Raw genomic sequence first — 14294 nt, 5'->3', positions numbered from 1 at the left:
GTAATAATATCTTTGCATTTATCTTTATTCAGAATCTTTTTCTTAGGATATTGTAGGTGGGAATGCTTTTGAATTTTTAAATTTAGGTTAAATTTGGGGACGTTTTAGGATATAATACTGAGGGAAATAGTTGAGTGAAAAATTAAATGGATAGAAGTCCTTTTACTTTTAGATAACTTTGGTAAGAGCCTTTGGGAATTCCCTCCTTGTTGAAGATGAGACATAATCTGTGTCCTGTAGGTTGGACAGTTGAAACATGGGGATTGAGGAAAAAGTAAGCTTTTAATGTACTCCCTGTAACAGAGGAGCCTAGCAGCCTACAGTCTGTGGGGTCGCAAAGAGTCAGACACGACCGAGCGACTAACACTTTTCATACTATGTGGGAGACCCGTGAATTTATCACACCCCAGTGATTTATAAGCAACTTCCTCGTAGGTGCCCAAAGGTGGTGTGACAGAGATCTCAGCTGCCAACAAAGCTGAGGAATTCCGCAGGTAAGGATCCCTCTGGGGGGAGCCCTGTGAGTCCTGTGTGCCTGTCCTTGGCAGATTCAGTGAAACTGGGCGGGGCCCTGATTGCTGGCACAGTAAGAACCCTTAGGCCGCTCTGCCCTGTGTGTGTCTTTCTGTTCCAGGCAGCAGGCTGACTTTGTGGACCTGAGCTTCCCAACCATTTCCAGTACGGGACCCAATGGCGCCATCATTCACTACGCGTAAGGCATGCGGAGGAGCACGCTGCCTGGCTTTGCTGCTGCTTCTGCACAGGAGCCTGAGCAGGGGAGAGACATTGTTTTATCAAAGGCCCCTGCGCCCACCTCCCTGTGTCTGTTGAGATCGTTCTTATGTGTGAAATAAGATCTCTGAGGTCTTCTTGTCTCTCAATCCGAAGCCTCTGCCTTTTGGGAGCGACTCTTTGGCACTGATGTTGCCCATCGACATTGTCCATGATGTAGTCAAACGGGTCATCCCTCTTTCCTCGGAGACTGCAGTATCTGTCGTTGTAATCCCTGAACCTTAATGGTTGGAAGTTTCGGTGTTTTTCTTTTCTGACGGTGGCAGCCTTCTTGATGCACTAGTCCAAACGAGCTCCATGACCTCCATTCCGAATAAACTTACCACTGGGTTGTGGAGCACCCTGTTATGTTTAAGGAGATAATCTGTACCCTCTTTTCCCTCCCCAGCCTGGGGATTTGTACCACATGAGCCCGTGGACCCACAGAGCCAAGCTTCCTTCCGCTGTGAGGCCAGGAGGGCACTGATGAATCTGGCAGAGCTAGACCTACCTGTGGAGGTGGTGGGAAATGGAACTAGGCTTCTTGCATGGGCTCCAGCTTCAGCTTCGCCTGGCTCACGTGGTTTTGCCTCGTGTGGGGTATCTTGAGTTCTTTGCTTCCCATCTGTGATGGGCATCGTGATGGAGCACTCTGGCTGTCTCACTGTGCTGTACTTGGGCACAAGTCCCCCCTCCACCCTTTTTACTAATCGCTTTTAGAGTTTTTAGTCTTGGGACAAATTTTGAAGCTACTGTGTGGGAGACAGCCACGGATGTGACTGTACAGTTCTCTCATATTAATGCTTCTGTTTCAACATTAAACTATCAAAAGGACTTGAGTTCTTGTCTTACATTTAGCACAGGTGGTGAATTTCCTGGCTGGATATGACCCTAGAACTTAAAATAAAAATTTTCAGTCCAAGTGGGGAGCATCTCACTTTTCCTTTGTGTTTCTTCATTGTGGCTGTTGGAAGCCTGTTGAGAAGCAGGGTGCTGGGCCCATATCTGGTGGTCTTTTCTAGTCATTGGGATCGAGTGCCTACTGGCCCCCTTCCTGCCTAGGAATGAAGCAGAACTTCTGTGAGACCCTCTCTGCACTGCAGGGCAGAGACTTGGAATGCTCACGTCCCGTCTAGCTTTTCCCAGTGCAGAGTATTGTCTGGAAGGAGATATGGAGGAATGAGCTACTTTAAAAAATACCTCACGTCCATTTGAAAATAGTACTGTAGTATAAAAGCATCGTGATCTCCTTTCCCCAGCAAAAGTCCCTTTAGTTTTTCTCGCAAAATGAGACACTCACCTTCTGCCCCTCTGGTGGTCTAGGAAGCAAGTGGGGAGGCTCCTGGTGGGGTTAGGGCTGAGGGAGAAAAGTGGAGGCTTGAGGCAGGGGACTGAACCATCACCCCCGCCTCCCCAAATAAAGACAAATGACTCCAGACTGCTCTCTTCTCATTTCCCAGCTTGGTCCTCTTGCTTCTATTGATTATTATTTTTGTAATTTTTACAGTTATCTCATGAACACTTATTTTGTTCTAGTCACAAATGGAGGTAGATGTAAAGAAACATGTTATTCTTCCTTCTCTTGAGCTCCTTATCTAGTTGGGGAGATAAGTTGACTAGTCTCGAGTAGAAGGTTAATATTACTTGAAATAATTAACCTATTGGGTAACTTGGGTTTGATATAATTTCAGGCTTACATAAGTTGTTAGAATAGTACAAAGAACTCTTGTATTCCCTCCTCCCAGATTCAGGAAGCATTTACATTTGTGGAATAATTAATTTGTAATTAATTTTCTTAGGCCGGTCCCTGAGACGAATAGGACCTTGTCTCTGGATGAGGTGTACCTCATTGACTCGGGTGCTCAATACAAGTAAGTGAATCGGGGCTACTGGAGAGCCTGACTCCGCTGTCAGGGCAGTTGAGTAGGTGTACAGGCCAGGCTCCAGCCGAGATCTCTTAGCGGGTCATCTCATTCTGCGCCGGCCACTGATGGAATTGTTCCCATGTCTTGTCCTTTTCTTCACCCTTTGTTGAAATAGCCCTGTTGTGATTCTGTTCCCACAAAAGACTGTTTGGTAGAAATGTTTAGTCCTTGGCTGGAAGCTGTTAAATACTAAATAAATAACTGAAAGTAGGCTTTCAGAACCATTTGGAAGTCTTCTGCCCCAGCCCATAAACCACCTGCCAGTTCCCCAACTTGCAGTGACCTCAGGGCCTTGGGCAGTGAGGGCTTAATTTTGAAAGGATGAATGAGAAATGAGGGTCAGCCCTGAGTTTCTGAATTCCTTTCTTCATGCCTTGCTGCTTTCACAGTCATCATCTAGAATAGTTTCTCAGAGAACCCAAGATTTGATTGGGTCTTGAGGTGGAACCCACGAGGAGGAGCTGGAATAGGTGTTGTCTGCATTGAGAGAGCATGAGCCAGGCCTTTTAATCTTCCATTTTCCACTGCAGCTGGGACTTTGCCTGGTGGAGAATGTTGTTATTAAATGAGCTCAGCCAAGTATGTGAAAGCCACAATCTAGCCTGGGAAGTATGGGTTGGTGTTAATAACAGTCTAGAGCTAAGAGTATTGAGATTACTTGGGTAATGGTGTAACTTTGGGTCACTTCTACATTTTAGCAGGATTCTAGAAGCTATCCTTTCTCTGTTGGGGTGGATTGGGGTGTTCTAAAAGATGTATTTGGGTATTTTTAGGTTCTAGTAAACTGCTTGCCATCCTGACAGGAGGAATTGGAGTTTGACCTTCTTTTGCCAGAAGGTCCACTTTCATTCATAACCCCAGGAATGGTGTCTTCCATGAAACAGTCCTCACATTGTAGACTATGAGTGTGTGTGTGTCAAGGCCTGACTGAGTTCACTTCCACTGCACTGGGCCATCCTTGCTTTCACACTGTGTCTCATTTTATTTTTTTATAATAACTTTATTGAAATATAATTCAAGTTATTAAAGTGTACAATTGATGATTTTTAGTTTGTTCACAGAGTTTGCAACTATCACCATCATCAATTTTAGAGTATTTTCATCACCCCCCAAAAAAGAAGCACTATTCCCATTGGCAGTCACTTTCCATCTTCCCCTAGTCAGGGAACCACTAATGTACTTTAGTCTGTATGTACTTGCCTGTTCTGGACATTTCATATTAATGGAATTATATACTATTAATATGTGGTGTCAGTTTCTGACTTCTGTCACTTAGCGTAATGTGTTCCAGGATCATCCACGCTGTAGCATGCATCAGTACTTCATCCCTTTTTATTGCTGAATACTGTCTCATTGTATGTATGTACCACAGTTTGTTTACTCATCAGTTGTTGGACATTTAGGTTGTTCCCATGTTTGGGATATGAAGAGTAATGCTGCCGTGAACATTAGTGTACGTGTGTTTGTGTGGACGTTCTCAGTTCTCTCGGGGGTTTACTCGGGGGAGTAGAAGTCCTGGGTCATAAGGTCACTCCATGTTTAAGAAACCTTTTATGAACCTGCAAACTGTTTTCCAAAGTGGCTGTACTATTTTACATGAACACCAGTCGCTGCATGAGGGTTCAGTTTTCTCCACATCGTCACCTGTCTCGTATTTGAGGAAGAGCTTCTTCGGAGTGGACACTAACTTGCCCTTTCTTTTGGGCAGGGATGGAACCACAGACGTCACTCGCACCATGCATTTTGGAACTCCTACGGCTTATGAGAAGGTAAGAGAATGCTCGAGAGGCCCTCTGCTTTCTCTGACCGTTCCCTCTTGTGAAAAGGGATTGTATAAGTAAGTAAAAGTTACATGTGGGACAGTAAAAGAGCTCATTACTGTGGAGTCAGGCTTATCTGCTTTATGACATCCATTTAATTGATTATTGGAAAGATTTTAAGAACATTCTGTCTGCTAAGGTCAGGCTCAGATTCAAGTTTAAACAACTTTGGCCTTCTTTGGAGAAGGGAGCAGGGTAGTGAGTTTTTTTTTTTTTTTTTTTTTTATGAACAGTGTCTAGATTTGATTCTGAAAGCTACCCTCCTTTTTTCAATTTCAGTGTTCCTATTTATAGGCTCAGCCCTCTAGGAACCCTCTGAAATGACATGCACTGCTTGGTGTCTGGGCTGTCCGGCATACAACTGTAAGGTAGAGAAATGTGTGCTCGGAGTCTAGACACTGGGCTTCAGATCTCTGCTGTTCACAGTCTCCATGACCTTGATACTTGACACTTAGACCATCCATAAAAATGGGGGTAGAGTACTCACCTCCAAGGCTGGCTGGGAAGGTTCTGTGAGCCCAGCTGTTTCCTGGATCATAGCCACTGCTTGGCAAATACTGGTTGAATCTCTGAGTCTCTCTCTTTCCCCTGGGAACTCCTTCAGGAAGCTTGCCCCAGGAAGAGGGCTCCGTGGGATGTAGCAGGGCATATTTCCCAGTGCTGGTCCCTCATGTCCTTCATTAGTTGGCACCAGCACCTTGGACGAGTTTGACCTTGGGTCCAGATACCTTTAGTTTGGGGCCTCCTTGGTGGCTTAGACGGTAAAGAATCTGCCTGCAGTGCAGGAGACCTGAGTTTGATCCCTGGGTCAGAAACATCCCCGGAGAAGGGAATGGCTACCCACTCCAGCATTCTTGCTTGGAAAATTCCATGGACAGGGGAGCCATGGAGTCCCAAAGAGTCAGACATGACTGAGTGACTAATGCACACACCCCTTTGGTGTGTGTGTGTTACCAGGGGTGTGTAGAACACGCCGCTTCCTGCGCTGTGTTCAGTCTGGACCAGATTGGACAGTGAGCGGTTTAGTGCTGACTCTGCACCTTACTGGCAAGCCACTACCCATCCAAACAGCACTTTTCTTGTCTGGGCGGTAAGGACTGAATCCTGAGTAGAGATGGTGGCGAGGGGCACAGAGGAGTAGCAAGACCACCTGGCTCCAAGGCCAGATGCTGCCACTCACGAACTGCGTGGCCTGGCATGTTAGTTATTCCCCTGGAAGGTGAGGGTGGCAGGAGTGCCTCCATCATGACGTGTGGGCTTAGACATGCAGTGCTTAGTACTGTGCTTGGCACCGGGGAGTAGCTTGACAGTGTGAGCTAGTGTCATCAGTACTTCTTACTCCTTTTTCTGTCTTTCTGAGGCTCTGATGGCAGAGAGTTCATTTCAAGGGAAAGACTAGTGGGGTCATCTCTTGGACAGTTCTCTTTTACTAAATCGAATTTCCAGATTTTCTAGAAAATTGGTCCCAAGGCCAGGTTTTTTTTTTTCCCACCAGTTCTTTCCTGTTCCCCTGGTTTTCTCTGTGGTATTGCTATAAAACCCTAAGAGGCAAGGTTTTCTGAACTACCTGAAAACTGCAGGATGAAAGCATCCGTGCCCGTCCTGAACATGCCCTCTGGGTTTTTCTTTGGCAGGAATGCTTCACATATGTTCTCAAGGGCCACATAGCTGTGAGCGCAGCTGTTTTCCCGACTGGAACCAAAGGTAGGTGGTACCTTCTGTCACATGGCAGGCTGTATCTTGTTCAGGCATCAAGCGTGTCTAAATTTGGGTGAAAACACATGTCTTCCCCTTGCCATAACAGCCCCCAGACTACTCCAGGCCCAGCCTGGGCAAGTGGGGGTGCTGTTGGACTGAGCAGAGAGGACCTCCAGGGAGCCAGACTTAGGATCGGGCCCAGGGTCAGCTGTCCCTCCCTCCTGAAAACTTGTGTCGGGTGACCTTGGGTGGGTGGCTCTCAGGAGAGGACAGCAAGGCATGAAGGCCCCGGGGGGGCCTGGTGCAGCCTCCTGTCTGCCCCAGGTGTTGGGCCAGCGCTCCTCTTAGGACTCGTGTTGGGATTTATTTTACTGGGAGCCTGACTTGAGGACTAGACCTTGTTGCCTGAGGACTTGTGGGTGGGCCACTGCATGGGAAGTTGATAAGACCCAGGCCTCGAATCTGCTTAGACTGCCCTGGCACTCATCTCCCCGGGCACCACTTTCCTCATGCTTGCAGTCTGGTTAGGATCTCATCTCATAGTTCCGAAACCATAGGGTTCCAGCACTGGGAGGGGAACGTTCGTGTCATCTCCCGCAGCCTTCACCTGCTGCTGGTGACATCCCTGACCAGCATCCTCCAGCTGTAGACTGAGCTCCACCTGGTGGGGGAGCCGTCCTGCTCAGGAGCTCTGGTTGCCAGAAAGTTCTCTGTGCTGGACTGAAACCTGAATCCTCCAGTAACTTTTACCAGCTCATTTCTGTTTCATCTTCTGGAGCCAAACCTAACAAATCTAATCTCTGAAGTGCTTTGCCAGTTGGAAAGTACTGTACAGATAGCACGAAATGGTCCTTTATGTGTCTTTCAGGCCACCTCCTTGACTCCTTTGCCCGCTCAGCGTTATGGGATTCTGGCCTGGATTACCTGCATGGAACGGGGCATGGTGTCGGGTCTTTTCTGAATGTTCATGAGGGTCCATGTGGCATCAGTTATAAAACATTCTCTGATGAGCCCTTGGAGGCCGGCATGATCGTCACTGATGGTAGGTGTCCCTCACCTAGAGGCTGCGTGTGGATCCTCTGCCTTTTTGAAAGCTCTGTGTTGTTTCTTATATTTTAATTATTATAAAGTAAATTGGAAAAAATTTGCCCCTTCCATCACTTTGGGCTTCCCTCATGGCTGAGATGGTAAAGAATCTGCCTGCAATGCAGGAGACCTGGGTTCTATCCCTGGGTTGGGAAGATGCCCCGGAGAAGGGAATAGCAACCCTCTCCAGGATTCTTGCTTGGAGAATTCCATGAACAGAGGAGCCTGGTGGGCTACAGTCCACAGACTCTTTGGGTCACAAAGAGTCAGGCCCAACTGAGTGACTAACACTTTGACTTCCCGTCACTTTGAATTAGACAACAACAACATTTTTTGATCGTAAAAGTGATAAATATTCATTGTAGAAAATGTGAGGCTGTGGAATGATATAAGGAAGAAAATGAAAATCATTTGTAATCCAGCCACCCAGGGGAAACACGACTTACCATTTGGATATGTTAACTTCTTCTTTCTTTATATATGTGCATACCTTTTTTAGTATCATTGAAATTACACTGGACGTATGGTCTGTATTCTGCTTTCTTACCTAATATGTGCCTATGTCATTACCAAATCTTGGTGAACATATTTCAACACCCGCATCATTGTATCTTATGGCTCCGCCCCATACTTCGTTTGGTGGATTTTCTGTTATTCTAGTCCCTACCCTGCAGCCAGTTCTCAGGAATTCCAAGCCTTTCTCTCTCTGGACCTCTAGATAAAAGTGCCTCATGGGAAGAGGTGTATCTGGGCTCTTGCACTGGATTGAGTGGCCCTTCCTTTATTTCTCCTTCGGAGAAGCATAGTCGTCCCAGGAGCGACAGCTTCTCTGTGCGTGTCTTCCTCGCGGGCTGCTCCTCATTCAGGGTTTGGTTTGTTTCAGAGCCAGGGTATTATGAAGACGGGGCTTTTGGAATTCGCATTGAGAATGTTGTTCTAGTGGTGCCTGCTAAGACCAAGGTGAGTAATGATGTATTTATTTTCTTTGAAAAATTCCCTTATTCCTTAATGGGGGAAGATGAGGACTTTTGTCCTTCAAACCAAGAGCATGCCATTCTGGGGCCAAAATGGAGTCTCCTTCCCTTGGTATTGGGGTCTTTGCTGGAATTCGTTCTCTTCTGCAAAGCTAGAAAAAATGCTGAGTGAACGGGGACCCTGAATGGGACCTCAGGGAGCCTCAGGCAGGCCCCTGCTTCTTGTAGCTTGGGGCTCTGAGTTTACTGGAGGCAGGGTCATGTCATGAAACCTTCACTGTGTGTGTGTGGGCGTGGAGGGGGGCGGGTGGGGGGTGCTTGTTTAAAAGCTCCCTCCAGATGTTGAAACCAAATCTCCAGGGCTGGGACCTGGGAACTGTTTTCAACAAACGCCCCAGATGATTTTTATCAGGTAAAACTGAGGAAGCCTGAGCTAGCCGCTGGGTCAGGTACCACAGACGGGCGATAAGACAGGTGCGGTGCTCTCTCCCCATCACATTACCAAGAGGAGGCAGGTTTTTGGTGCTGCGCTTTACCTCCAAGACCTGTTTGCTCCTCCTCCACAGCTGGAGGGAAGTGACTGCCTATGCCTGCAGGGAGGCTGGCCGCCGGGGTCTGCTCTCTGCTTGCACGCTGACGTCCCTGGAGTGGCCTCGCCCCTCCCCATCCCACAGGCCCTGCCAGGAAGAGAGATCCAGCATGGCCCGTGTGCCCTGCCGTCCCATGCCTTGTGCACTGGACAGACCTCTTAACGTCACCTGAGGGGCCTGGCTGGGGCAAGGCAGGCCGCGTACTTGATGTTAAAAAAAAAAAAACCAAAATGATCTGCTGGGGGCCTACAGCTTAGCAGAAGCTTGGGAACCAAACCAGAGATGTGCCTGCATGCCTCCTCCCCATGACATCAGACAGGAAGGAGCCTTGTGCACCTGCTGACCAGGTTCTCAGCATTCTGCCTGGCCTTTCCTGAAGGCGCAGGCTGTGGTCTGCACAGTGGAGCAGCTCTTGGAAAGTGGTCCTGCCCTGTCCCTGTTTCTTTCATCTGTTAGAAATGGTGACTGGCTAACCACTCTTGATTTCTTGCTACATCTGGCTGAGGGGAGGTCGTGTTTGCGGGGAGTGACCTCAAGGTGGGTCATCGTGGTGAAAAGGAGTATACACTCCTATTGTCTTCCCTCTTCCGTAGTATAACTTCAACAACCGGGGAAGCCTGACCTTTGAACCTCTGACTTTGGTTCCAATACAGACCAAAATGATAGATGTGGATTCTCTAACAGACAAAGAGGTAACAAGGGAGTCTTGGGGCCGGGGGCAGAAGTGTGTGTGTGTGGTGGGGGGTGGAGAGCCGCCCTGAGTCCTCCCGTCCATCCTCACTTTTAAGTCCTTCGCCCTGCGTGCTCCCTTCCATCCTCACTTTGAAGTCAGAGTCTAGGCCGGTTGAGTTGGAACATCCTAGGTTTCCCAAGGACTGTAGGTGCTTTTCCTGTAGTTGTTGGGTTTTGAGGTAGATAACCGCCCTGCTTGCCCCACCCTCAGAGGCTGTAGTGTTCACAGGTGGGAATGAACCGTATGCTCTTGCCTCTCGGGAGGGCAGGAGCCATAACTGCTGGGAGGCATGTTTAGCAAACATGGATGATGTGTCTTCCCACAAAAAGCCAGGTGGGCAAAGGGACTGTTGGCTGTTGCACACACCAGATTGTTTTCTCGTGTTGCTTGAAACACTAAGGAACTGAGAAGCACAATCTGTGATCATATGCATGGTTTTCACACAGACAAGCAGGCGGGTGGTTGCTCTGGGCCCTGAAACCCTTCACAGAGCAGAAACATGGCCATGCTCACCTGTCAAGCTCAGAGGGTGACAGGTCTTGAGACCCCTTCAGACCCTCAGGTGGGTCCCCAGGCTCAGATCCAGAACTCTGGAGGCAGACTGGAAGGGTCAGGCAGGCGATCAAGGTCACGAGCAGGGACGAGGGTCAAAAATGGTAGAAACAACACCACTCCAGCTATCTGCTGTGAAGTGGTCAGGCTTGAGCCATGAAGACAGAAGCCAGAAGGATACCAATTCCAGAGCAAGGCAGGTGGCTGGAAGTCCAGCAAAAAGCAGACCAGCAGGAGCCAAAGGCAGGACAGTGTTGTGGGGATAAGAGGTGATTGTTACCAGGGGCAGCCGCTGGCCTCATCCCAGGGGCTGTGAGGAGGGATTGCATCCTCAGTGGAGCCCACGTGGGCCTTGTGCTTGGCACCAGAGGAAGGTGCCTCTGCGGGCTGAGGAGCCCCTGCTACAGGCCTGTGGGATGGGGCTTTCCCCGCCAGTGGCCCCTTCTTCCACCTCATCCAGTTCACAGATGGCTGACAGGCAGGTCATTCACTTCTCACTCTGATGTGCTCCTTGTGTGGGCACTTCTTCTTGACCTTCAGTGCCCTTGGTTCAGCTAAACGTTCCTGCTCATAGGACCCACACAGGCCCCCTGAGCCTGCTTTATTCAGGTCAGAGATGGATATGGAACAGGAAGCAGCACCAGCTGTGTCTCTTCAGCAGAAAGACTGTCCTGCAGTCCTGGGGCTCCTCCCTGGTCCCCACAGGGCTAGCTTAGGTGGGAGCAGATGAGAACACAGAAGTGAGCATGGGAGCCCCACTGCTTACAACCCTCAGCCCCAAGGAACCAGTCTCTTCTCATGGCCCCCAAGCACAGCTCCCAGGGTCTTAGCAAGAGAGTCTCTACTAATAAGTTGCTTTGCACTCTTGGACGCTGAAGGCTGTGTCGTCTGCCAAGTAATCCTGGTCAGAGAGGCCTTGCTGTCCATGTGAGCTGTGCTGGCCAGGAGACATTTCTCCCATGTGACCTTCCACTTTATCTAGGGAAATGGTGCGTGAGGAAAGTTAAGCGAGGCCAGTTTTTCCTTGAGGGAGAGTTTTGTTAACCTGTAACTCCCTCATGACATTGGCAAAGACCAGTACACTCTGTCTGGTCCAGTGTTCATTACTTTATCTTATGGACTCAAATCACTGAACTATTCTTTTAGCCAGTTAGTTATTGTAGGACAGGGAATATCTTCTTACCTTGGAATCATTCGCAAGTTTCCACAAATAACAGGTAGAGGACAGTATTTAATATAACCAAGCGGAGTATATTTATTATCTCTTTCAGCAAAAGGGTTCATTTCCCATATACCACTCAATAAGTCTGGGACTTCATTCTGTCTTAAGGCATAGAGATACCCCACAACAATATACTGCTCACCGGGCTTTGAAACTCCCAATCATTGTGCCCTTTACTGTCTCAGGCTTGGCAGTTTTGGGGTTGGGTCTGCAGTCCCATCCATCTGTCACCAGGTGGCAGCAGAGGACTTTGGACGTAAGTGTGGGTGCTGCAGGCTGCCAGGGCCTTTGTGGCGATGCTTTGGCTGCTGACGGGGGCTCCCTTTTCCCCCACCCAAAAAGGTCTTGGGAGTTTCTCTGTGGCCCCTCATTGCTCCTGTCTCTTGCACTGTTGAGCTGCCTTACAAGCCCTGCCTGGCCTTGCTGCTGACATGTACCAGCAGCTTGCTTGTTTTTGGTACCGACCCCCTCTCCATGCCCCCACCTCCCAGACAGACTAGTGACTCTTATCAGTGGGAGTTGGAGTCCCAGTTGGGTCAAAGCCATTGGCAGCATCACCCCATCTGTCTAATGTGAAGTGGGCAGGCCCCCTTCATGGACAGTAGAGAGTGGGTTCTGCTCTAGGTAGAACTTGCTTTCTTCCATACTTCAGCCTCCCTCCCTCCTCACGAGGAGGAGACCTAACCTTTTACACATGCATAACCTCTGTCATCAGGTTCAGCATGTCAACACCCCACCCCCACCACACACACCCCAAGTCCTTCCTTTTTGCCTCCTTTTTAATCTCCTGGTGTGGTGGCCTCATTCAGTTGAGCGTCTGAAAGTCAAGCTTACTCCCTACCCCACTCTGCAGCACAGCCCTTGACCACCAGAGGCTTTGGGTGCGTCTGGATGGCCACACTGGCAAGACTCTTATGGACCCAGATGATCCCACTATATTCAGCTTTGTAGGTGGATTCGGAATAGGAAATTCAGTGCCTCGGTAGGACAGCCTCAGGTGTGTCTTCACAGCGGTCGAGGCAGTAAGGGTGGGTGCAGGAGCCACGAGACCCCCTGCCCCTCTGTCTCTTGTCGTGGCTTCCAGGCAGGGGGTCTGTTGAAGGGAACTCTGGTTACAAGTTTCCCTGCACCCAGGGGAGCCCAGAGCCACAGTCTGCCATCAGGTGTTCACCGTTCCCTCAGAGTCACTGAAGCCCGTGTGCAGCAGACGGTTCTGGGAACGTTTTCACCATCAGCCCTGGGGCTCGTCCTGTTTCCAGGGAGGCAGAACGCAAGGAGTCGCTGTCCCCGGGCAGGGAGAGAGGGTCCCGTGCTCGTTTCCTCTCACCCTGTGAGCTCTGCACGGGGGGGCCCCGCTGCCCGATGGGCAGGCTTTGGTGCGGGTGTGATGGTGCAAACGCGTCTGACTTCCTGCCCTCTTGCAGCGCGACTGGCTCAACAACTACCACCTGACCTGCAGGGACGTGATCGGGAAGGAGCTGCAAATGCAGGGCCGCCAGGGAGCCCTCGAGTGGCTCATCAGAGAGACGCAGCCCATCTCCAAACAGCCTTAATACCTCCTTGGTTTTTATAAAAAAACAAAACCAAACAAAAACGCTCTGGGGAAAGGAAGAAGCCCGGCACACCCCTGACATCTCCCCCCTGTCCCCTCCTTCTTCCTTACTGCCCCCCTTTTTACTTTTAGACTCTGAGAAGAACTAAGAATGTTCTTATCCTCTTTGATATTTTCTTGCAGACACTCAATCTTTTATGATTTTTTTTTTTTTAAATTGAATGAGCCAAGAGTAAATTGCTGCCCCAGAAGGAGGGCTCCCACAAGCCGAGCACTCGATCGGGTGGGCGCCCCGAGTGGCCACAGCCCTCTGGCCGGCGCTGGTGAAGCAGGCAGTGCTCCGCGATGGCCACGTTCCCGGTGCTAGCCCCTCATTCGTGATCCCCTTCATGCACACGAGACTGTATTTATGACCTGAGATTAAAATGTCAGAATGGGCTTCGTCTCTGCTGTTTCTGTCCTCCCGGCACCGTCTACCCTACTGTGTGTGGGGTAGGCTTCTCTTTAGGGCACATGTTCTAGGTAGGGGGGTGCACTTTGGGGAGATATCCCTGGCCTCCCTGTGTCTCTTCTGACTTGATTTTCAGCTTCTTTTTCTTTTCTCTAGAAAGCCCAATGTTTTTGTTGAGTATTTTTATTTTCCTTCCCTGCCTCTGGTTTTAAAATGTCATTGATAGACCAAAAAAAAAAAACCCCAAAAAACCCAACAAAAAATCATGCCGACAATGACCCTTCCATGATCCAGTCTACAATGGACAGTGTGGACGTCCCATTGTCTCATTGCTCGTAGGAAGTGGTCTTTGGCTAGTGCCTGCGACTTCCTGTCCTTGGGCCACCCCTGGACTTGCACACGTGGGGCAGCCTGAAGGGCTGGCAGAGCTTAGGACTCTGCAGCCTCAGACTGTGAGGACTGGGTTGGGAAAATGAACCCCTCCGCCCTTAGCCGGGATGTCTGAGGTGTGGTCTACACTGTCTCCTGGGGTTTCTCAGTGGGACTGAGCCCTTCTTGCTGACGTGGGATCTTGTTCAATGACACACCCTTTATTTTCTTCCTTCCCTCCTGGGGCTCATTTTCCTTTTCTCCCCCCAGTATTTCCTGGGTCTGCTGCTTTAGGAACCCAAGACATACCCTGTTTGCGGCATATTTTTGCCAATTTCTTTCTTTGTATTTAGTATTCAGTAGTATGTAGAATGTGTGTGCACAGATAAAAGAATATTTCTGCACACACACACATCATATGTACAGACATCAGGCCATTCTATACATATGCAATTTCCTTTTTTAACTTGGCAATATATATACCAAGTTATTTTTCCATATTGGTACACATAGATCCAATTGTTTTTAATGGCTGTAGACTATCCTGTTGC

At 49.1% G+C, this 14294-nt stretch overlaps 1 protein-coding gene across 4 annotated transcripts in view; it reads left to right on the top strand.

Annotated features, from left to right (window-relative positions):
• XPNPEP1 (X-prolyl aminopeptidase 1) overlaps window positions 1–13361 on the top strand; it is a 51472-nt gene extending 38111 nt beyond the window's left edge. For all 4 annotated transcript variants that reach the window (XM_061162600.1, XM_061162598.1, XM_061162599.1 and 1 more), the window contains 9 exons: window positions 436–494; window positions 635–712; window positions 2571–2642; window positions 4405–4465; window positions 6151–6220; window positions 7083–7256; window positions 8184–8260; window positions 9458–9556; window positions 12796–13361. In XM_061162600.1, coding sequence (XP_061018583.1) covers window positions 436–494; window positions 635–712; window positions 2571–2642; window positions 4405–4465; window positions 6151–6220; window positions 7083–7256; window positions 8184–8260; window positions 9458–9556; window positions 12796–12924 — 819 coding nt within the window. In that variant the 3' untranslated portion in view covers window positions 12925–13361. The remainder of the gene's footprint in view (window positions 1–435; window positions 495–634; window positions 713–2570; window positions 2643–4404; window positions 4466–6150; window positions 6221–7082; window positions 7257–8183; window positions 8261–9457; window positions 9557–12795) is intronic.
• The last annotated feature ends 933 nt before the right edge of the window (window positions 13362–14294 follow it).

Source organism: Dama dama, chromosome 15 (assembly GCF_033118175.1).
Source record: "Dama dama isolate Ldn47 chromosome 15, ASM3311817v1, whole genome shotgun sequence".
NCBI lineage: Eukaryota > Metazoa > Chordata > Mammalia > Artiodactyla > Cervidae > Dama > Dama dama.
This window is presented reverse-complemented; position numbering and strand designations above follow the sequence as displayed.